The sequence below is a fragment of the Cryptomeria japonica genome, chromosome 11, assembly GCF_030272615.1.
Source record: "Cryptomeria japonica chromosome 11, Sugi_1.0, whole genome shotgun sequence".
Lineage (NCBI taxonomy): Eukaryota > Viridiplantae > Streptophyta > Pinopsida > Cupressales > Cupressaceae > Cryptomeria > Cryptomeria japonica.
The window spans coordinates 277,414,726-277,438,231 of record NC_081415.1 but is presented as its reverse complement, the minus strand read 5'-3'; the positions used below and the strand labels follow the sequence as shown (position 1 = coordinate 277,438,231).

The 23,506-nt window shown below is 37.7% G+C and overlaps 1 protein-coding gene across 2 annotated transcripts; it reads left to right on the top strand.

Moving 5' to 3' along the window:
- Nucleotides 1–512: 512 nt before the first annotated feature.
- Nucleotides 513–19,784, top strand: LOC131068568 (E3 ubiquitin-protein ligase UPL1). 2 transcript variants are annotated; one of them, XM_058003792.2, is made up of 16 exons: nucleotides 513–849; nucleotides 2,957–3,055; nucleotides 3,143–3,349; nucleotides 3,490–9,943; nucleotides 10,028–11,181; nucleotides 11,296–11,613; nucleotides 11,693–11,900; nucleotides 11,989–12,266; nucleotides 12,369–12,628; nucleotides 13,286–14,399; nucleotides 14,600–14,746; nucleotides 14,864–14,944; nucleotides 15,022–15,247; nucleotides 18,649–18,788; nucleotides 19,221–19,327; nucleotides 19,425–19,784. In XM_058003792.2, the coding sequence occupies exons 1-16, from the start codon at nucleotides 817–819 to the stop codon at nucleotides 19,525–19,527; spliced, it is 10,929 nt and encodes a 3,642-aa protein (XP_057859775.2). In that variant the 5' UTR covers nucleotides 513–816; the 3' UTR covers nucleotides 19,528–19,784. The 2 variants fall into 2 exon arrangements, with proteins under 2 accessions (XP_057859775.2, XP_057859777.2); XM_058003794.2 differs by having other exon boundaries at nucleotides 514–849; nucleotides 10,046–11,181.
- The last annotated feature ends 3,722 nt before the right edge of the window (nucleotides 19,785–23,506 follow it).

Below are 23,506 nucleotides of genomic sequence, written 5' to 3'. Positions count from 1 at the left end.
CTCTATGAGGATTTGAACTTGGGTCTCCATAAAAAAACCAATATATCAACCAATTAAGTTCAACCCCTTGAACTAATTTAAGTTTTCAAGCATGATAGCCAAATTTATTATGTAACTAAACCAAATCATTTATGTGCTTGCAAATTTGATAAATGGAAAGTTGAAAATCATTTGAAAAAAGTTAAATTCAATTATTAAAGATCAATTACAAATTATATAAAAAAGAACACTAAATCAATTAAACTTACCAAAATTCTAATAAAACACTCACAAAGTGATGTAAAATGAAAACTAAATATAAAAAGTACCCCAAATAAGGGTTTAGTGTATAGTCCTAACATGTAAAGTGAATTTTGCTTTCCTATTTTTAAGCAAATGAGGTAGACAAAACAAATGACATTTGTGAACATAAGCAAATGATTTTTGTTAGGGTCACCTAATTGCCCTATAACCTCTTATAAAAGCAAAAGAGATAAAAGTGAAAAGGAAAGCATATGCATAAAGCAAATGTGAAGCCTCTCTCTTGTTTGGGCATTATAGAGTGTAGCCTACTATTATGATGCAAATGCTCGCTCCCAAATCACAGCGAAAGGCATTAGCCATGTTTGCGGTTTAATACCTTCCTTCGCTTTTAAGGAAGACGCTGGGGTTTTCAGTTCCTTTAATCGCTCACCGCTTGTAAAAGAAGAGGAAGAGGACGGGCTGAGGAAAAAGAAGGAAAATTAAAAGGAGGGGTGGCTGTCAGGCTTCTTCAAAATAGGGACCCTAAGGCACAGGCAGCCTTTGTTGCTGCGCCAATTGATCGCAGAAGACAGCATGAGGCCTGCAAGGAAATCGGACACTGATCCTGTAATTACTATATCGATTCTCATCTGTTATATCTCATTTAATATCTCTGTTTTTATCTGCATCTGAAGGTTTATCGGATCGAATGTTTGTGCTCTGGGCATCTCTAATGTTTATTTTGTCTTAAAACCGTTTTGTTTTCATGTTTTTCTATTCCAATCTCATCCTAATTCATGCTCTTTTGCTCTCATTGGCGCGAGGTTTAATGCTTTTAGGGCCTTCTACAGTTAGTTACGTTTAGTTATGGATTTTTTGGGCGTGGGAAACTTGTTTCTGATTTTGGAGATGGCTTTCTTTTTCGCTCTTGGGTTTTTGGTTAGAGGGTTTAGGGTTTCAAAGAATCAGTTTTTGGGTTGTGGGTTCTGAATTGCATGTATATGCATCGCGTTGGCATGTTGTGGTTCTTTTATGACACTGGATTTTGGTGGGGTGGGCTTTCACTGTTGTCTTGTATTCCGAGTTTCATCTCAGGTGTTTAATCCAGTCCAATTAATCATTATATCAGTTCCGTGAAGTTTATGCTGACTTTGATTGGGAAGCTTTGGATGACGGTGCCTTAACTTGAATGTATAGGAACTGGAACGCTACCAATTCATAAATTGAAATTTATCTATCAATTTTTAGTCTTCATATGCCAACTTGTGCATACAAGGGTGGCTTATTAGAACATTTGAGTTCAAAACTTGGCTTTGGGGAAATTCTCTAGCAGGGAGTCCACACTGAGTGCTACATGCCGAAAGATCTATGTAACATGGGAATTAGACCTAGTTGCAGGAGCAAACAACCGGCCCTGCAAATGTTAAAATCTCAATAGGCCTTCCGTTATATGAATGTAACTAGGGTTACCTCTACCTTATGGGGTCTGTAGCCAGCACATATTGATTATGGTTTGGAATGAATTGTGGTCTTTTGAGACTAATTAGCATGGTCAGTGCTCCAGGAATCATCGTAGGATGAATCTCAAGACCCCAACCATCATTTTTATGACTGCCTGGTTCACTGCACATATTGTGATGTTAATTTGATGTCTTTTTTCCTTTATTCTGATTATAATTAGTGTTTCCAACTATTTTGATCGTCAATGGACTTTTCATACCTAATTTAGGTGTGTATAAATTGTCCTCACTTTTTGATATTATTTCTCTTAATTTTTATAGCTTGTGTCTCAAGAGTTCTGATTTTTTTTCTTTATAACTGTTGAGTTTTTAATTTGATAATATACATACTCATATTTTGATATTATTTCTCTTAATTTTCAGTAGCTTGGGCCTCAAGAGTTCTGATTTTTTTATTTATAACTGTTGAGTTTTTAATTTGATAATATTACTCATAACAATATTATGCTGGTAGTCGTGGGTTGTGCAAAATGATTTGTTTCATCATTCTTCTTTTGATTATTTGTCTTTCTGGATGATTGGTTGAAGAAGCGTCTTTAGATATGTAGTCCTAACACAGCTGATTATGTAGAGGGTATTTATGTTGCTTCCACATTGTATTATTGCATTGTAGAAGACAGTGCATGTGTCAATGTTATTGTGATTTGTGTTTGTGTCAGTTTACTGACCAACTGGATTTGGCCACTACAAAGTGGCTCAAATTATGATTGTTTTCCAAATTTTCTTTTGTAATGGTTGCTTTATTCGGCTAAAAGAAGTCAAATATCCTGTGAATTTCTGTGCTTTGTGAATGGTTCCTCATTCTTTTGGATGTAATTGTGGGGTATAATATAAAATATTTTAAGGTTTGTAAAATTCTCCACCTTTCTAATAGTTGTTTCTGTAACCGAAAGGGTCCTTAACATGCAGTGTGAATTCCTATGCTCTTTGTTGTTTCTTTAGACAATAGCTTCCATATCCTTTTAGATACAATCATTTTATATTAGAAAATATGTAATAGGTTTTTGAAGAACTGATTTTACTTACTTGTATATAAATGAATCTAGTTGTGTCGTTTACAATAATTGTAGGGGCAATATACTTGTTATTATTTCAATCAACACCATTTTCATCATGGGGAAGCCATCATGTTATTCAATTTTTTGATTTTTAGTTTATGTATAAAATTGCAGTGCATATGGTTTTAGTGCTTTATTAATGCTAGACTTTTGCAGCCTCGGAGGGTAACAGAATTCATTCAAAGCATAATTAGCATCCCACTGGAGGAGATTGAAGCTCCTCTCTCAAGATTTACTTGGGATTACGATGACAAGGCAAGTTCTATTTTTTTGTCTATGCGAATTACTTTATGTTAGATTCTTTTTTATTTAGTTTCTAATTTTGATTTTTTTGTATAACAGGGTAGCTTCCATCATTGGACAGAATTGTTTTTACATTTTAACTTTTTTTTAAGTAAATATGTCAGTTCTAGAAATGATCTACAGTTATCTGACAATATGTTGGATGAAGAAATCCTCTTTCCAAAAGGCGCAGTTCTGCAAATTCTGAGAGTGCTTACCATAATATTTGAAAATTGTCGAGATAAAGGTTCTTTCAGTGGTTTAGAGGTAATGGATATGTGAATTTTAAGTTACCTGGTTGCATTTTACACGGAATTCATTCTTTTTGGACTATTTGTCAAAACAACAGTTTGGAGTTTGTCCATGGTAAATGGAAATCTCACCTTTTAACTTGGTGTATTTTGCAGCACTTTACACATCTTCTATCATCAAATGACCCTGAAATACTTTTAGCAGCTCTGCAAGCACTTGTGGCTCTTGTAAAGATTAACCCAGCAAAGTTACACCTTAGTGGAAGATTACCGGTAAATGTGGTGTTGAATCGACATCTGCTTGCATTGTCACAGGGATGGGGTAGTAAAGAAGAAGGCCTGGGATTATTCTCATGTGTTGTAGAAAATGGCTGTGATTCCTCAGCAAGCCAGTTGGGGTCTACTCTGCATTTTGAGTTTTATAAGGATAATGCTTTGGACTCTGCAGAAAATACAAGTGGTCAAAATATGGCTGGTTTACAAGTCGTGCATGTTCCTGGGTTGCTTCTGCAACCAAAAGATAGCATTGGTTTTTTGAAGGATTTAGTACATAAATACCAGATACCCGGTGAACTTAGATTTACCATATGGACTCGAATCCGGTATGCATCTGCTTTTTCTTCAATCACCAGTCGCAGGCAGTATACTTGTATCAGGCTTCTAGCCTTTATGGTACTTGTGCAGTCAAGTGATACCCACGAAGAATTAGGGGCATTCTTTTCAAATGATCCAGAGTTTATGAATGATTTAATGAAGGTCCTGCAGTCCGAGGATCTAATTCCTGATGATATTAGGGCATTAGCTATGTGGGCTCTAAGTTACCAGTTTGCAGCAATATCTGCATCCCAAGAGAGGAGTCGAGCGTTGAATGTTCCAAACATAGTTACCAATGCAGCCAATCGTGTGTTTCTGTTGAGCTTGCTCCAAAAGGCTGTGATGTCATTGACTACGACAGAAGCATGTTCTATTTCATTAGTGGAAGGTGCTTTATACTTTTTCTTGGCACATGTTACGTCATCATCAGCTTCTCCAAGTCCTACGAGAGAAACAGGGCTGATTCCAGCCCTTCTTCCTTTGTTAGAGGACACCAATTCTACTCACATGCATCTTGTTGTATGTGCTGTAAAGATTCTCCGAAAGTTTATGGATTACAGTAGTCCTGCAGTTACATTATTCCGGGATCTTAGAGGTCTAGATAATTCAGTCAGAAGGCTGAAAATTGAGGTTAACAGGGTTGTGGAGGTTTCTGAAGGGAGTGATATTGCAACATCATCATTTAATGAATTGAAATATGGACAGATTTTGTATAGTCAGAGGCGACTTATTAAGGCCTTGCTTAAGGTTCTAGGATTAACAACCTATGCACCGGCGACTGCTGCAAGGGCTCCAAACTCAGAGGAGAGTTCTTTGCCATCAAGCTTATCTTTAATATTTCGTCATTCCCATAAGTTTGGAGGTGACATCTTTTCTTCTGGTGTCACACTTATGAATGAACTAATTCATAAAGATCCAACTTGTTTCTCAATGCTGCATGCAGCAGGACTTCCCACCGCATTTTTGGATGCTATTTCAGAAGACTTGTTGTTGCCTTCTTCGAAAGCACTTTGCTGCATCCCTAATGGTCTGGATGCTCTATGCCTTAACAATGTTGGATTGCAGGCAGTTACTGAAAGAAATGCTTTGCAGTTTCTTGTAGGTGTCTTCACATCGCGGAAGTATTTGTTATCACTGAATGAAGGGGTTGCTCCTTTGGCTAATGCAATGGAAGAGTTAATGCGCCATGTTCCATCTTTAAGAGGACCTGGTGTAGATGTTATCATTGAAATTCTCAGGAAAGTTGCTACAATGGAGATAGTAGGGCTGGAATCCAAAGAGATGAAGGATTGTCCTGTTCCTATGGAAACAGATTCTGAGGATAAATATAATGCAGGGGTTGCAGTCACTGGAACAGCTGCTCAGAATATGACCAATGAGCGTTTTCTACAGTTATGCATTTCACATGCTATGGTTTTTGTGCATCGAGCATTAGAAACTTCTGATATTTGTAGAATATTTGTTGAGAAGAAGGGTATTGAAGCACTCATGAGTTTTCTAACACTTCCAGGCATTCCATTATCTCCTGATGGGATGACTGTAGCCGTTCACATGGTAGCAGTTTCCAAAGTCTTCACTCACCAGCACTCAAACGTGCTTGCTCAGGTGTATTGTGAATTTCTCAGGGGTCATCTGAGGGCTACTTCTGATGAATTAGATCCTGTTGCTGGAACAAATTTATTAGCTGCAGAAAATGGATTGAACCAGAAAGTATTTTGGTGCTTTTTTGTGCTACAGTTTTTTGTTTTTCTGGCCGATGCAACAAGAGAGAATCGATGGTTGGCAGCACTTATGACAGAATTTGGAAATGGAAGCAAAGACGTACTTATTGACATTGGTAGGATACATCGAGAAATTCTGTGGCAAATTGCACTTTTTGAAGATTCAAAGGTAGGGGTGAAGAAAGATGATGGTCCTAGTGTGAAGGCTCTAACAACTGACTCGGATTCACCTGCTAGTGATATAGATGAACATATGCCCTCTTCTATTGGACAATACGTGGATCTTATTCTTAATCAGCATAGGCAGTCAAGTGTTTGGAATGCTGAACATCAACTTTTTGATTTAATCCACCTATTTCATGATTTTGGCCATCGTGCTCGGCTTCAACGAAGACTGAACATGGACTCTTCTTCTCGTAGTCGACAAATTTCCAGTCGTCAAATTTCTTCTCATTCTGATGAAGGAACATCTAGAAGCAAAACAGAAAGCAGTAAGCCAAAGTCACTTCATTCTTTTTGTTATGAGATTCTAAGGTCATTGTCATTCCACATAAGTCATTTGTTTTCTGAAATGGGTAAGGTCATGCATCTTCCCTCTCGACGCCGAGATGAGTCTCCAACTGTTGGTCCTGCTTCGAAGAGTGTTGCATCTACATTTGCAAACATCTTTCTGGATGACCTCAACTTTGCTGGACATATAAATATTTCAGAGACGGAAGTACCAATCTCAGCCAAGTGTTCTTATCTGGGTAAGGTGGTTGATTTCATTCAGGCTGTTATTGTGGACCGGCAAGAATCGTGTAACCCTGTTTTATTGAACAGTTTCTATGCTCATGGTGTGATCAAGTCTTTACTCACAACATTTGAAGCTACTGGTCAATTACTCTGGACTGTAATGCAGACACCTTCTATGATGGAAACAGAGGTAAAGGAACAGGAGCATAAAGATGAAAGTGATAAGGCTTGGATTTTCAGTACATTAGTTACTTATGCAGGGCTTATGGACCACCTCGTAAGGCCAACTTCCATCTTAGCATCAAATTCATCACAGTTTCTAGTGCAGCCTGTGGCCGGTGGAGATTTTTCTCTCCCTAAGGATCCTGAGAGTTTTGCTAAGGTACTTCAGTCCCAGGTGTTGAAAGCAGTTCGTCCTCTATGGAATCATCCCTTATTTCCTCAGTGCAGTGTTGAATTCATTAGTTTGATTTGTTCTATAATGAAACATGTCTATACTGGAGTTGATGCTAAAATGGTTAAAGCTACTGGAAATGTTGGTAATGCATCCTTTCAAGGTGTTGCACCACCTCTTGATGAATCAGCAATTGCAATGATTGTTGAAATGGGGTTTTCAAGGTCAAGGGCAGAGGAAGCTCTTAGACATGTGCGGTCCAATCGTGTTGAGTTAGCAATGGAATGGCTGATCAACCATCCAGAGGAGGCCTCACAAGAAGATGATGAACTTGCACGAGCATTGGCTTTATCGTTGGGGAACACAGATTCTTCATCGACAGAGGAGATGGCTACAGACCAAAAGGTCATGGAGGAAGAAGAGGATTTGGTGCAATCTCCTCCTATTGATGAGATATTATCCACGTGCGTTAAGTTGCTCCAGGCCAAGGACTCACTGGCTTTCCCTTTGAGGGACTTGCTAGTAATTTTGTGCACACGGAATGATGGTCAGGATAGAGAAAGAGTTATTTTGTTCCTTGTTGATCAGCTGAAACTTTGCAATGGAAGTGATGGAAGACATAATAGTTTATTATCCTTGACGTCACATGTTTTGGCTTTAATTTTACATGAGGACAATGTAGCTTGTCAAGTGGCCTCTCAAAATGGTCTTGTGAGTGTTTTGTTGGATGTTCTCTCTAACTTTTGCCCAGCAGAAGTTGAAATGGAGAGCATGCCAGAATTGAAATATGTGACAGCAATATTACTAGTTCTGGGTCATATGGTTCAGGCCAAGCCAAAATCGGATTCTAATGCTTTGATGTCTGATCAGTTGAAGAAAAGAGATGAAAGCCTTCAGAATTCTGAAAATGTGGTTGATAACCAGCAGAAGAGTTTAGAAAATGCTTTTAATGTTGGTGAAGGGTACATGACATCTGAAGAACAGAAAAGAGCGATTGACATTGTCTGCAATTTCATTCAGATTCATTTTCCCTCTACTACCATACAAGCTCTGCTTCAGCTCTGTGCAAGGCTGACAAGAGTCCATGCTATAGCATTGCGCTTCCTTGAAAAGGGTGGACTGGCTGCATTGCTAAACTTGCCAACTAAGTGCTTGTTTTCAGGGTTTGACAATGTTGCAACCACTATCATTCGTCACATTCTTGAAGATCCGCATACTCTTCAGCTAGCCATGGAGTCTGAAATTCGGCACAGTATTGTAGCAGCTTCAACTCGAAATATTGGTGGAAGAGTAAGTCCTCGCACTTTTCTATCAAATTTGGCTCCTGTTATTTCAAGAGATCCTGCTGTTTTTATTTTGGCTGCACGAGCAGTTTGTCAGATTGAAATGCATGGAGAGAGGCCTTATGTGATTTTGTCTAAAGATCGAGAGAAGGAAAAGGGAAAAGAAAAAGAAAAGCTTCTGGAAAAAGATAAGCAAGGTACTGGGGATAAGGCCATCCAGGTTGAAAAGGGCTTGCTTGGAAATGTAGGAAATGGATCCATCAAAATTTCTGACGTTGGAGGGAAAACTAAAGGCCATAAGAAATCGTCCCATAACTTTGCAAGTGTGATTGAGCAACTTTTGGATGTAGTCATTCAATTTTCACCTTCTGCTAAAGATGATATTGGAGGGAAATCTCAATGTTTGGGTTCTGCCACAGACATGGAGGTTGATGAGAACCCTCTAGATGGGAAAGGAAAGGCTGTTGTTGGCAAGGATAATGTGGAGCTTGAATGTAAATCTTCAGCTGCTTTGGCAAGAGCTGCTTTTATTTTGAAGTTACTTACAGAAATATTACTAATGTATCCATCAGCAATAAATGTTGTTCTGCGGCGTGATACAGAAAGCAGCCACTTTAAAGGTCCATTACAAGGAGGGTCTACAGTGATGGGCCATGGTGGACCTTTGTACCATGTCCTTAATAGGCTTCTTCCATATGGGGGGCATCATTCAAAAGAGAAGCCACCAAATAGTGAATGGAGACAGAAGCTCTCAAGCAAAGCTAGCCAATTTTTGATGGCAGTGTGTGTCCGTTCTGGGGAAGGACGGAGACGAGTATTTGTGGAGATCGTCAATTTTCTCAATGCTTATTTTGACAGTCATGATGGTGGTTATAAACCTCCTGATTCCCAAATGAATGCTTTTATAGATTTTATCAATGATGTTCTTGCAGCACGTTCACCATCGGGCTCAAATATCTCAGCTGAAGTGTCAAAAACTTTAATTGACGTTGGAGCTGTTCAGGCATTGTGCTTAACACTAAAATATCTAGACTTAGACCATCCTGATTCTGTTAAGATTGTGAATGGCATTGTGAAGGCTTTAGAGTCCTTAACTGTGGAACAGATTCAAAGTCAGGAAGATTCAGAAAATAAACATGGGAGTCGTGGGGCATCTGATTCAAGTCGCCATCAGCTTCCAAATGATGGAGAAAATCAAGAAGGGCCATCATCAGATACAATTGCTCAACCACGACAGAATGAAACAGATTTTGACCAAATGGAATCCTCACATGATGCACTTATGTCCATTCAAAATGCTGCAAATTTGATGATTGGGTCTGAGGAGGATTTTACACACGAGAGTGTTGAAGAAGATGGTGTGGTTGCTGACTATAGCATGGATAATGGTGGGCAAGATAGTTCTGCTGATGAGGATGAGGAAGAGGAAATGAGTGGCGATGGTGGAGAAGAAGATGCAGAAGATGATGATGAAGATGAAGAGGAAGATGACGAGGAGCTAGATGAGGATGATGTTCATCACTTGTCACACCCAGATGCTGACCAGGATGACCAAGACGTCCATGAGCTTGGTGATGATTTTGATGAGGATGACATTTTGGAAGATGAAGAGGATGATGATGATGAGAATAACTTCATATTCAGATTGGAAGATGGGATTGATATGTTCAATCATTTTGAAGTGTTAGGTCGTGAAGGTGATTTTCCTTCAGATCCTTTTCATGTGATGCCAATTGAAGAAGTTTTTGGTGCAAATCGTAGGCAGGGACGCACTACCTCAATCTATAATCTTCTTGGTAGGACAGATGATCGTGGGGCAGCATTTCAGCATCCTTTACTTGTACCATCTGTTCCATCTAGATCGGTGATGCATCGATCTACAGGTAATTTACTAACTTATGATAGTTTTTGTGTTTCAAATGATTGATATTCTGGATTTGTTATCGATTTAATCAACTTATGTATAGATGTACACGTGATTTCAGAAAATGCAGGTGATCGGCTTATTATGGACAGGAATCTGGAGAGTACTTCTGCTCCATCTGATCTAGACTCTATTTTTCGAACCCTAAGAAGTGGACGACCTGGGAATCGTCTGAGTAATTGGGCGGACGATAGTCAGCAGCTTCGAGGAACCAATAATTCTTCAATAGCATTGGGTATTGAGGAGCTCTTTGTTTCTCAGTTACGGAGGGCTACACCGGTTGAGGATGGCCCAACAGTTCAAGGAAATGATGCCAATGTGTCACATGAAAAAGGTGAAGCTAGTGTTTCACAAGCTGCAGATGATGGTACTCCAACTTTACAACCACAAGAAGATAATTTAGTTAGAGAGGAACAGGAACAATCACAGACTGAGGGAAATATTGGTGAGAATATAAACACGGATGCAGCTCAACCATTGCAACACAGTTCTGAGGTACAGGTAAATCAATCTACAATTTCGGGTCAACATGACCTTGATGTGCAGGATGAACGCAATGAACGATCCATGAGGGATGTAGAAGCTGTAAGCCAAGATAGCAGTGGTAGTGGTGCAACTTTGGGTGAAAGCCTTCGCAGCCTGGAAGTTGAAATTGGAAGTGCTGATGGCCATGATGATGCTGGTGAAAGGCCACCTCTAGGAGATTCCCAGACTACAAGGATTCAGGCTTTGGGAAGGGTCCTAGGTGCAACTGGAAACCTCAACCAGATTAATACATCAGGAAATATGGAAGGTGTGCAAGTGGAAAACACCAATAGAGACCCAGTTCAACCTGATACTGTAAGAGAGATGAATCAAACTGTGATTGATGGTGCTTCCACTGAACAACAGCAAACAAACCTGGCTGCAGGACCATCTATTGATCCTGCCTTCTTGGAGGCCCTTCCTGAAGATTTAAGAACCGAGGTACTTGCTTCGCAGCAGAATCAACCGGCACAAACTGTGAATAATGATCCACCAAATACTGATGAGATTGATCCAGAATTTCTCGCCGCACTTCCTCCAGACATTCAAGCAGAAGTCCTTGCACAGCAACGTGCTCAGAGATTGCTCCAGTCTCGCCAGTTTGAAGGACAACCTGTTGATATGGATAGTGCTTCAATACTTGCTACACTTCCTCCTGATCTTCGTGCTGAGGCATGTGGTCTGCTTGTTTGTGTATGAAGTTGTTTAAATTTTTTTAATTGTTCTGTGTTTTAGATATTTAGTTTGAGTTGATTTCTGAATTATTATAGCCTGTCTGGAATGTAGGTTTTGTTGACATCTCCTGAGGCTGTTCTAGCAAATATATCTGAATCACTTGTTACTGAGGCACGAAGGTTGCGCCAAAGGTTTGGTTATTATCTTCCCACAGATAGACTAGGAGCAGCCCGAAGAACATTGATTGATAGAAGTAGACGAAATGGTTCTGGGATAGGAGGTAGAAATGGTTCCATGGGGTCAGACAGAGTTGGAAGTTCAAGTACCCACAAAACAATTTTTGGGGATAAATTGATTGAAGCGGATGGGAAGCCTTTAGTTGATGCTCAAGCTTTGAAAGCCATGCTCCGTCTTCTTCGCCTTGTACAGGTATATCACTTTATGTTTTTTCTTGCTTGTATGTTTGACATTTTTTCACTAAATGTTGACACTATTATTGTTCTTGCAGCCTGTTTATAAGGGACCCCTGCAGCGTCTATTATTTAACATATGTACCCACAGTGTTACACGAGTCACCCTTGTGCAACTTCTTTTGGATATGTTGCTTCCTGATGTAGAAGGTTCTGCTGGAAATTCTGATTCTGATGGCATGTCATCATATCGATTATATGGTTGTTTGGGACATGTGAATTATTCTCGGCCACAGCTATCAGATGGTAAGTTTATTTGAGGTCTTTCTAAATTGTTTATTTGGAAAAATAAACTTTTAGTTTATATGCTGAAGGGAAGGGGTATTCTTTTCAGGAGTTCCACCTCTAGTATCACGTCGTGTATTGGAAACTTTAACGCATTTGGCTCAGAACCATCCGCTTGTTGCAAAACATCTACTTTATTTAGAAGAAAATAAGAGTCTTAAACCCAAAAGAGATCATGATATGGGTCGGGGTAAAGCATTGATGATCGATGAAGAAAATCGATTGGAAACTATAAATGAGGAGGATAGTGGCAAATTTCCTATTGTGTTATTGTTAAAGCTTCTTAATCAGCCTTTATATTCAAGAAGCACTGCTCATCTTGAACAGGTAAATCTAAAAGAAGTTTTAGCACTGGCTTTCAATTAATGTTCATCTTAGCATTGGTTTTATAATGTTGTCAACTACTGATATCCTGTTTGATGAATACAGGTTATGGGTCTTCTTAAAGTAATAATGCAGAGTATTGAAATTGATGCTCAGTCAGGGTCTGAGTCTCAACCTTTGGATTCAGTTCAAAAGCCTGCTCCTCCAGATGGAACAACAGATGACCAGTTAGGTTCTTCAGGGTTGGAGATGGCTTCCCATGCTTCATCTTCTGGTACAGGAAAGAAATTTGATGCTACGACTGTTCTTCTTGGTATTCCCAAAACAGAGCTTAGATTGTTGTCATCCTTGCTGGCACGTGAAGGGTAAGGATTATAGACAGGTGGCTACAATGTAAAAAGTTCATTTTAATTGTTCGTTGTTTTCTTTACTAATTTGTAGACAAATTTCAAATTAAATTTAGACTGGGTAAGATTACTGGTAAGCATAATAATTGGATGATTATTGGGAGGTGCTAGTGTTTATTTATTCATAGTCTCAACATTTCCTTTTTTTTCTTTTACTAAAAAAATTGTGAACATTCATGGAACTTTATTTAACTGTTAGTTGTGCTTGTCAAACAGACAAGTTAATGCTGCTAAAAGCCATATTTGTTGTTTTTCTGAAATACCAAAATTTTAATTAGGTTTATGTTTTTTAAACACATAAAAAAGAGCCTGCCTGACTCCCATTTCTTTTGTATGTGCTATTTTATACCATTGACAAAATTACTTTGGTTGTGAAGGTCGAATTTTTCAAATTTTTTTTGGAGTCTACTTTTGTTCCTTGATTTTTCTTTGCTGGAAATCTATTTTTAAATACTTTTCTTTATATGTTCAGTTCTCATATTTTCATAGATCGTGGAACTATAAATTATGTTGAAGATTTCCTAATGAGTAACTTTGTATATTAGATAAATATTAATTTCTTTGGAAGTTATAGAGTTTGTTTTAGTAACTGATTTGCTTTTAATCACATTGCAGCTTGTCTGAACTTGCATATTCTCATTCTGTGGATGTATTAATGAAGTTAGTGAAAATAGTCCCTTCACATCGGCATCTTTTCATTAATGAGTTGGCAAATGCTACGGAGACATTGAGCAATATTGCAGTAAGTGAATTGCAATCTTTTGGGGAGGGAGAAAACATAGTTCTTTCAACTACATTGTCTGGTGCTGCAATTCTCAGAGTGTTACAGGCATTGAGCTCCCTTGCTGCTTCATTTCAAAAAGAAAAGGATGACGAGGTCTTGCCTGAACAAGAGCATGCTGAAAGTTTGGGTACAATTAGGAGCCTAAATGCAGGTCTTGAGCCTTTATGGCAAGAACTCAGCCTCTGCATCAGCAAGATAGAAAATCGGTCATCTTCAATGTCTCTTGTACCTTCAGCTTCTGGTACTAATGGCATCTTACCACCACTACCTCCTGGCACACAAAGGGTCTTACCATATATTGAGGCATTTTTCGTAACATGTGAAAAGTTGCAATCTGGTCAAACAACATCTGGTCAGTTAGAGTGCATAAGTGCCACTGCTACGGAAGTAAAAGAAGCTACAAGCTTGTTTGAGTCTACACAGTCCCTCTCTTCAACAGCTCAGCAAAGGAAAATTGATGAAAAGGGCATCACTCTCATGAAGTTTGCTGAGAAGCACAAGAGGCTTTTGAATGCCTTTGTCCGCCAAAATTCAGGATTGCTTGAGAAGTCTCTCTCTCTCTTGTTGAAGGTTCCACGCTTAATTGAATTTGACAATAAACGCGCATATTTTAGGTCAAAAATAAGACAACATCAGGATCATCAAAATTACAGTTCTGTGCGCATATCTGTGCGAAGAGCATATGTTTTGGAGGATTCATACAATCAACTTCGAATGAGACAAGCCAGAGAGCTGAAAGGACGATTGAATGTTCACTTTCAAGGGGAGGAAGGTATTGATGCTGGTGGGCTCACAAGGGAATGGTATCAATTATTGTCGAGGGTAATCTTTGATAAAAATGCTTTGCTATTTACTACTGTTGGAAATGAAGCGACATTCCAGCCCAATCCAAATTCTTGTTACCAAACAGAACACCTTTCTTACTTCAAGTTTGTTGGGAGAGTGGTAAGTTTGTAAACGATCACTTTGCTTCTCTATTTGTACAAATACTTAATATTTGCTACACAATAAGATGTCAGAATTATTGATTTTATAATTTTATCTTATATACCAAATGTGGAAATAATTTTGTTAGGGGCATTTGCAATGTAGGATTTGGAAATAAGATTTAACGGTTGTCTAGTTTTGTGGTATGCCATGTGCAGGTTGCAAAAGCTTTATTTGATGGACAGCTTTTGGATGTTCATTTTACTCGTTCTTTTTACAAACACATACTTGGAGCTAAGGTTACTTATCACGATATTGAGGCTGTGGATCCAGATTATTATAAGAATCTTAAGTGGATGCTTGAGGTAATTAAAAAATCTGAATTGAGGGACTCTGTTCCATTCATAATAGTTGGTGATAAATTGGTAGTTAGATTTGTGCAAATAGTTATTTTGAACCAATTTGGTGTTTTTGTTGAATAGAATGATATAAGGGACATGCCTGATCTTACATTTAGCATGGATGCGGATGAGGAAAAGCTCATACTTTATGAGAAGGAAGAGGTAAAGAGACATGCAAATGGTTTGTTCTCCGATGTTATTTTTTATATCTAGCTTTGCTGACTGAGGCTGTTCTGCAGGTCACAGATCATGAGCTGATTCCTGGTGGGAGAAATATAAGGGTAACAGAGGAAAACAAACATGAATATGTTGATCTTGTTGCTGAACATCGCCTCACTACAGCAATTCGTCCTCAAATAAATGCTTTCTTGGAGGGGTTCAATGAATTGGTTCCAAGAAACTTGATTTCCATCTTCAATGACAAGGAGCTTGAACTTTTAATTAGTGGTCTTCCAGAAATTGATTGTGAGTTCAATGCCCACTCTTTCTTTTCTTAAATATACAGAAATTATAATAGAATTCAGGCCAATCTGTTTATCTGTTTAAGACTCAAGCATGGATGGTTTCTCTTCCATATAAAGTAGACAATACATCTAAGTATGACAAGAATTCTGTCTGAGGATGTTTGTCACTGATGACATTGGTTTTTGTTGAATAAACAATGCTAGTATACACTTTGTAATTGTGAAAGAGGATTTAACTTGATAGTTTCCAAATAGAATTCGACTCATGATATTTGCCCAGAGGTTTTGGCTCACAATTCAAATGATGGGCAATTTGGCACAAGCTATGTTACCCTGAGTTTCCAGAACGAGGGGATGGGGGTAGGGAAATGGGTTTCCGTGATGGATTTTTGTTTTGCCATTTTTGGGGATGGAGGGGATGTCATAGGGGGACATGGCTATATAAAAAATAAGGAAAATTAAAGATATATAGGGAAATTTGAATTTTGAAAATTAAAGATAACATTGATAAATCTAAAATCAATGTGCATAGATCACCAGTTGTATTTGATTGTTCATAACCAGAAATATTGTTGTTGATATAAATAATACTTCTGACAGTGGAAGTTGGACAAAATGAAAGCTTATACAATGTTCAGATATAAGTACCTTGAATATAAATAACAATATTGGTCAGCAAATTGGAATAACACCTTAGATGATGAGAATCCCTACACAATCTGCTCTAACATAATTCTGCATTCCCTTTTACACAATCTGCACTAATATAAGTCTGCAGTCCTTATTACACAATCTCAATCCGCACTTGCAAAAAATGCACTTGGATGCTGCTAGGACAGCGATCAATGATCAAGCTCTGTACACTGTTACTACAGTCATTATACACCTAAAATGAACCCATGTTAGATCTGAATTGTGGTAAAACATGCTGCATTGCCTCCTATGTCAGGGCCTTGAAGTATAAGTTATAACCCCTCCAGCGATCCCAAACGCTTCCCAAACTGCTGTATTGGCTATGGATAGTGACTGCAGGAGGCCATTCAGTGCTCAACCCTGAAATGATGTTCTGAATGGTGTGAATTGTATGTGGAAGCTTGCAAACTGCTGTTTGGAATTCTTTATTTTGCTGCGAGGTGCGGGGGGCCACCAAACAATATAATAAGTCCCTTGGGGGGGATGGATGGCTGTCCCTGGGTTGGTTGGGGAATGTCTGAGACGTCCCCAGCTGTCCCCCCAACAGGAAATGTTGGAAACGGCAAGGAACTGCCCCCCTGTCCCCGGACCTGTTTCCGTTTCCAAGATGGCTAGAATTATGCTGGAAATGTGTCCCCGGGTTTCACTGGGCACAAGGTATATTTGAACAAGTGTTTTGTCCCACATCTTTATTCATACGCTGTTTCTTTTCTTTATTGTTCTGTTTCTTCTAGAAGGTTGATGTGAGCCTTGCCCTCTCTTCTTCTTTGGGCTGCTTATTCTTTTGGGTTTTATCTATTATAGGGTACTTTGATGAATTTATTTATTCACTTTATCAATTGCTGCCTGCACTCTTGATCAAACTTTGCAGTTCCAGCATTCTTGAAAGATGATGGCAGATCCTTTCCCTTTCCTTGTTTCATTGCGTTGCCTGGGTTGTTCGCTTTATTGCTTATCCCTATCTTCTACTGTGAACTGAGTTTGTTTGATCCCTAACCTGATTAGCTATTGCAACTCACTGTTTCACTCCCCATTGATATATGGATTCAATCGTTGACAGATTCTAGGTTCTTTCTTATTCTGCCTTATTTAATAAATTGAGTTTGCTTGACCCCTTTACTCTTAGATTCCTACTGACTTTAATTTTGCAGTCCTGGTTGTTCTTGCTATACATGTGAGTTCTATTGACCTGCTTTGGTCAACCACTAACATCAATATAATCTATTTCTGCATGGTTCCTAGACAGAGGTTCACCTCAGTATGGATTATGATGATGATTCCAAAAAGAATTTAAAATGTGGCAGTAAAACATACATAACTATAAATCCAGACGTGGGCTATTTATCACTGACTAGGAATGGGAAGTCAATACTGAACACCACTGCTTAAAGATCATACTTCATGGTTATAATTGGAAGAAACCAAAACAAGTTAAGAGGCATCTTTGTACTATACTTCTGATTTTAGAATAGTACTATTAGTGCTAACATAAGATTTGTTTGTATACCTGTAATTCTTCTGAGAGACATTTAACATTGAGTGTGAGGAGGTGAAGGGCTGTAAGCATGTTCATTCTATAAGGTGGATAAACATTTATCACTGACAGAAAAGCCAATGCTCAAAAGTGAAGAGAAGAAAGAAAGAGATTGAATCCTTCCGCAGGGGTGGGGCTGTTGTGTGCTATTCTGTGAATGTACTTATGTTCCATGGAAGCTATGGTATCCATTTGTGCTGCTCAAGTATTCCATGATGCGAAAGAGCAACAGTACTGTTAGTGCACCCTGCAGATTTGTTGAGCAGTCACATGGCAAGGAATATGGTGCCTGCTACTCCAGGGTGGTTGGGAATGTGGTGCACTTCACCCATTGTTAACTTCTAGGCAACTTGGTGGGTATTTGCCCAACCTGATTGTGATGTTGGCATTGTTGGACCTGTTGGAAGGTGCCAACATGTGCCTACTTTGTTTGCTTGGCACTACTCACATTTGTCTTCCAAAAATGTTAAACCCCAACAAATGAAAATAGAGGGCATATCATTAGCGTCTTCTTATATCCTGCTCCATAAAAATGTGAAATGAAAGTATAGACTGTTCAGCTCCTTATGAGACATCTTCTTCTCTGACAATGTAATCGTAGACTTTCAATCAAAAAATAAGTCCATTACTATAGCTATAGAAATCTAAAATCATACATTGATGTGTCATTATGGAATATAAGTTTGGAGTAGCGTTCACTAAATGGGAGCTATTTTTCACAAGACTAGGTGATGAATCAGTATTCACACCTAAAAAAATTCTAAAAAGATTTCTGAGTTCTTTTGTGGCTCGAGTTCCTAGTTGGACCATGTCTACCAATTAAATTCAATTCGATTTTGCATTTGTATAATGTCTTGTGGCCTTACCTTTTAAGTAAGTCCATTACAATTCATATGTAACACAAAACAGAAGAGGTGCTTATCTGATTTTTTGAAATGAATAAACCCATCATTTAAGATTGGCACCTTGAGGCTGATATCTCTCATATTTGACTGATATCTGTATTTAACTTATGAGCTAGTTATTGATTATCGTAATTGATAAATATGACTGGCTCTCTTCTTATGAATATTCTGTATTGTTTTGTTTGGTATATTTGTCTTATTTGTGGAATGGTAGGTCTATTTGCCAATTTAAGATTTGTGATTGATAATGATTTCATCATTTGTTTGCAGTGGATGACTTGAGAGCAAATACAGAGTATGCTGGTTACAGTGCAGCATCCCCTGTTATCCAGTGGTTTTGGGAGGCTGTGCAGAGTTTCAATAAAGAAGATAGGGCTCGGCTAATTCAGTTTGTAACTGGAACATCAAAGGTAATTTTATCAGCTGTTTATTTCCTTTTTTACAATTATAACTCATCTAGTATGGTTCGTTATTGGCAACTCAAAAATTAATATTCTTTGCTGGGCTTGATTCTTTTAAGAACAAAAATTGTTTGCCATCAAGTTACCTTTTTGCTAAACATATTTGCGTTGAAAGTCTATCTCATGAGATTACATGAACAACTGCATAATAGTGAACTGATTCTGTGATTTGATTCAAATTTTTCTTAATTATGTTGGGACTGTAACTGGTAATATGCTATGCTGCAAAGGGGAGGCGCAGTTGGATGCCATTGCAAGCACAGAATATTATGGAACTTATGATTGTTATTATGTTGACGTCTTAGTAATCTACAGGGGTATTTAGTTGCTAAATTCTTTTTGGTGTATCAAAACATTCTAACTGGATTTTATTTGCAATAGGTCCCCTTGGAAGGTTTTAAAGCATTGCAGGGCATCTCAGGCCTTCAAAGGTTCCAAATTCACAAGGCATATGGAAGTCCTGATAGGTTGCCATCAGCTCATACCTGGTAAATATTTTATTTTTTCGCTGATTTCATCCATTTTTGAGTTATGATGTATCCTAACTTTGCTTGAATTTGATCAATTAAATTGTTCTCCTTGCAGTTTCAATCAGTTAGATTTGCCTGAGTATCCATCAAGAGAACAATTGGAAGAACGCTTGCTTCTGGCTATTCATGAAGCCAATGAAGGTTTTGGCTTTGGTTAAAAGTATTGCTAAGATAGTTGAAAATATGCTTCTTTCTGTTTAGGGAGTGAATCGGAAATAAGATCCTCTCTCTTCAAAATTTGTGAAATTCTGTACAGTATATAAACAGGATAATTGAATGCTATTTTTTTTTGGTTGAGGCATTCACTAACCTCATTTTTGTGAGGGCTTTGTATTTACAGAATTTATCAGATTTACATGGTTGTATCTTGACCCAGTGAATTCTAAAATAAAATAATCATCTCGCTTTCAAAATATTCCTCCTAGTTCTGTTCAGTGCAGTTTTAAATCAAGGGAATCTTGAAAGCCCTCATAATGTCATTTACAATTGATCTCAAGTATAAGTTCGCCTTTGGACAGCGTCAGCAGAGTGTTGTTTGGATTGATTTTAAAAAAATCATGTTCTTTGTAGCTAATCAATTAACATGTAAATATTAAATTTAATAATTTTTTCCTAAAAAGTGCATACAGGATAAACAATAAAGCAGCGAGGTTTACCTCCAAGCTACGAGACATCAACCACAACGTGTCCGCTAGTTCGTGCCTCACACAACTTATGACGTTATAAGTAACAGAATTTGGTATATTTTGAGTAGGTAATTCTATTTATAAGAATCCTTTCAAATATCTGGTGTATATTATTGACACAGTTTATAGCATCATAAGTAACAGAATTTGTCTTCAAAAATGTTAAATCTCCCATGTATTTTTAATAATTAAGCCTCTTTATCTTAAACTGCTTATTTTACTTTACTTCATGAAAGCTTTTTTCGCCCTCATCATATCACCGAGATCTCATCACTAAGCCCCTCTTATTCTCTCCTATCACTAAACTTCACATTCCTGGTTTTTGGCCACTGTACTTATTAGGCTCTCATTTCGTTATATCATATGTTTTTCTATTTCATTTCTTTTATTTTTGTATCTAGTTACTGTCCTATTCACATCACACGCAGATTTCTCAATGAGGTTCCACTCCTGTTATTGATTTCTCCATTGAGATTCTCTAGCTGCTACTTCTTTCGTACGTACCGCATCTTTGTTGATAATGAACGTCTTGAACAAGAAATTACGACATCAAAGGTAAAAACCCATGAAGGTGATGGCATGTATATAAAAATAGCAAGAAGGGTTCATCACCATGATGACAATTTATTGGGTTGTATAATCGAGATTAGGTTAAGAAGAATGCAGGCACAATGAAAATCAGAGCGACCGGGCATGTCGTTTGTAATCCAAACAATGAACATGTATACAAATAACTAAGCTAATGACATAGATGAAAAGGTGACCAAACTCAGCTACTCTTCATTTAATCATCTAGAAGATTTTAACATTACAAGTATTAGGGACTATATAACTAGCATTTAGATTTTTTTATTAGGTATTGTAATTATATCCCTGAGAATTTTTGTAATAACTTCATATTTTAATTTAATGCTAGTGTATGGGATAAAAGTTCAGGCCTTAACTTTTTTTTATTGCATTTAATACCAACTTTTGGTAATATCTCACAGATGCATTTTCATGGTGCCCAATTTATCTTGGGCACATGTAACGCTAAATCTATTGCCTGGAAGAGCTTTATCCATGTCATAGATAGCTCAAATCCCCTAGAATCTTTGTTCAAATCCTCCAGAGTCTCTGTCTTCAGATTAGGCAACATGCATTGCCCTATTCTACCATTTCAAATTCCACATTTCTTTCTCCCAGCTTTGACCTCGCTAGAATTTTACCTGTCTTGTTGGCTCACACACCAAAACACCTTAGATTGTCTTCGATTAGTGATAATCATTGAAAGATTGTCAAATAACTAGGAAGTCTCATTGGATAATTATTGAGCGTCTACACTGAATAAAATTACATCAACATTGCTAGGCATTGCATTATTTGCATGGTGTTTCTTAATAGGTTTGAGTAGTAATGAAGAAAGATGATAGATTTTCCCTTTGTGCACAATATATTCCAATATGCTTTTTGACACAACCCTTGTTTTGGACATAGGTATCAATGATAAGATAAGGATCATTATTATAGGCATGATCTAGTATTCACTTTTGATCTCTACTTACATTCCATCCTAGGCTTCATAGTGAAGACCCACCATTAAATTCTCAATTTCAGTACTAGCAAACTAATTGTGAGTGTAAACAATTTATCCGCTTATTCAACTTTATGGATTCTCTAATAGGATTATAGAATAAAAAAACCATGAGATGAAGTATGAGGTTTAAGATGATGAATTTTGACCATTGTATCAACACCTTTTAAAAAAGAAAAATAAGAGAAAAATTAGAGCTTTCTATGTGTTTAAATAAGTTGTTTTAGGTCAAAAATCCATTACAAAACTTTAAGGTTTGGGAGGTAACATTCAAATTTTGAACTAGGGACATTAGTGTCCTTAAAAAATGAGGTGAACCTAGGCCCTATCTTTCCAACTGTAGAGGCAAGTTTAGTTTGTATGACACACTAGAGATGGGATTTCAGGCCTAGAATTTCGTAAATGACACCTAAAACATCTCTAAGGATTTAGTTTGTATGGCACACTAGAGATGGGATTTCAGGCCTAGAAATTCATAAATGATACCTAAAACATCTCTGAGGAATGGGTATCAAAATGAGTATAGAAACACAAAATGAAAAACTTAAATTAATTTTAATCTTTTGGTGAAGAACCAATTGAAACTTATGCTCGTGCTCTATTGGTGATGTGCAAAATCTAGTAGACGTTATAGAGAAACCACATAACGTGGTGTTGCATACACTACAAGGATTAAGGGAGGATGATGCAACATTATTGAGTAGGCTTGTAGTAAATGTTGGGGCTCCTTTAATATGGAGTGACATATATGTATCCTCACATCAGTAGTGGAGAGATGAGACTTAGATGCTTACATCTTTGTGTTTTCAACAAGAGTAATAATAGTTACCTTGGAGGATGTATGGTTTATTTATTGTTGCTAGTGTAACGTAGGTAAATAGATTGCTTATGAGAGATGTTACATGAGCTATGATATGTATATGTTTAGTATATGGGTTGTGCAAGAGAGAGTGAGGGAGAGAGTATTATTGTGTGAGATATCATGGAAGGAAATGTACCTCAAGTGTACAAGATGATCAAAGTGGTGGAAGTAGATGGGAAAATAGTCTATGTATCGAGGACATCTGAAATATATTGAGAAAATGGCGGAGGTGATATTTTAGGTTTGATGCATGCTAGCCCATTTGTTTCGACATGCAAATTTTTATACAAGGAGAGTTGGAGCATCACAGAATGACTACAACTATAGACATGGTTATTCATGAACACAATAGTGGTGAGAACCATCAAACTTCCAAGGGTGTTATGAGAGTATATTTCTTGAGATTATGAGTGGGATATAATGTGGGAGATGTGCTCACTAGAGAAGAGAGGCATCACATATATTAGATGTAATTGTGATCACTTGGCTATTGAAAGCGTTGAAAAGGGCAAAGGCTAATTGAACATGCGAATTTCATAAAACAAAGAAAAACATCTAAACAACTAACTTATACCTTTTACAAGTGCCTCCGATTAAGCTAGAAGTGGAATGCACCCAATGCTCCACTTGATTTGCTCCTTTGTTGAGTGAATGTGGGATGCTCTCCAAGTATACACCAATGTGGGTGATGGATTATGACAATAGATTATAATGATGGAATGAGACTAAAATTGGGCATACCATGGATGAATTTTTGAACTCAAAATAGCAGCATGACAATATAAATGAAGTGGATAATTTGTGGAGGAGACTCCAATTTATAGATTTGAGGGGTCCAAAATGGATGGATGAGATTGAAAGGAAATGGAGGGCCAAGATTGAAGGAAAGTGATGTGGATTGGGAGAGGACAAGTGGGAGATCCAAGAGATTTTGTCATAAAGGCATTTCTTGTTTCCACACTCCTCAAGGACATGGTGAAGAGATCCCAAGTACATTGGGAAGATAAACAAGGAAT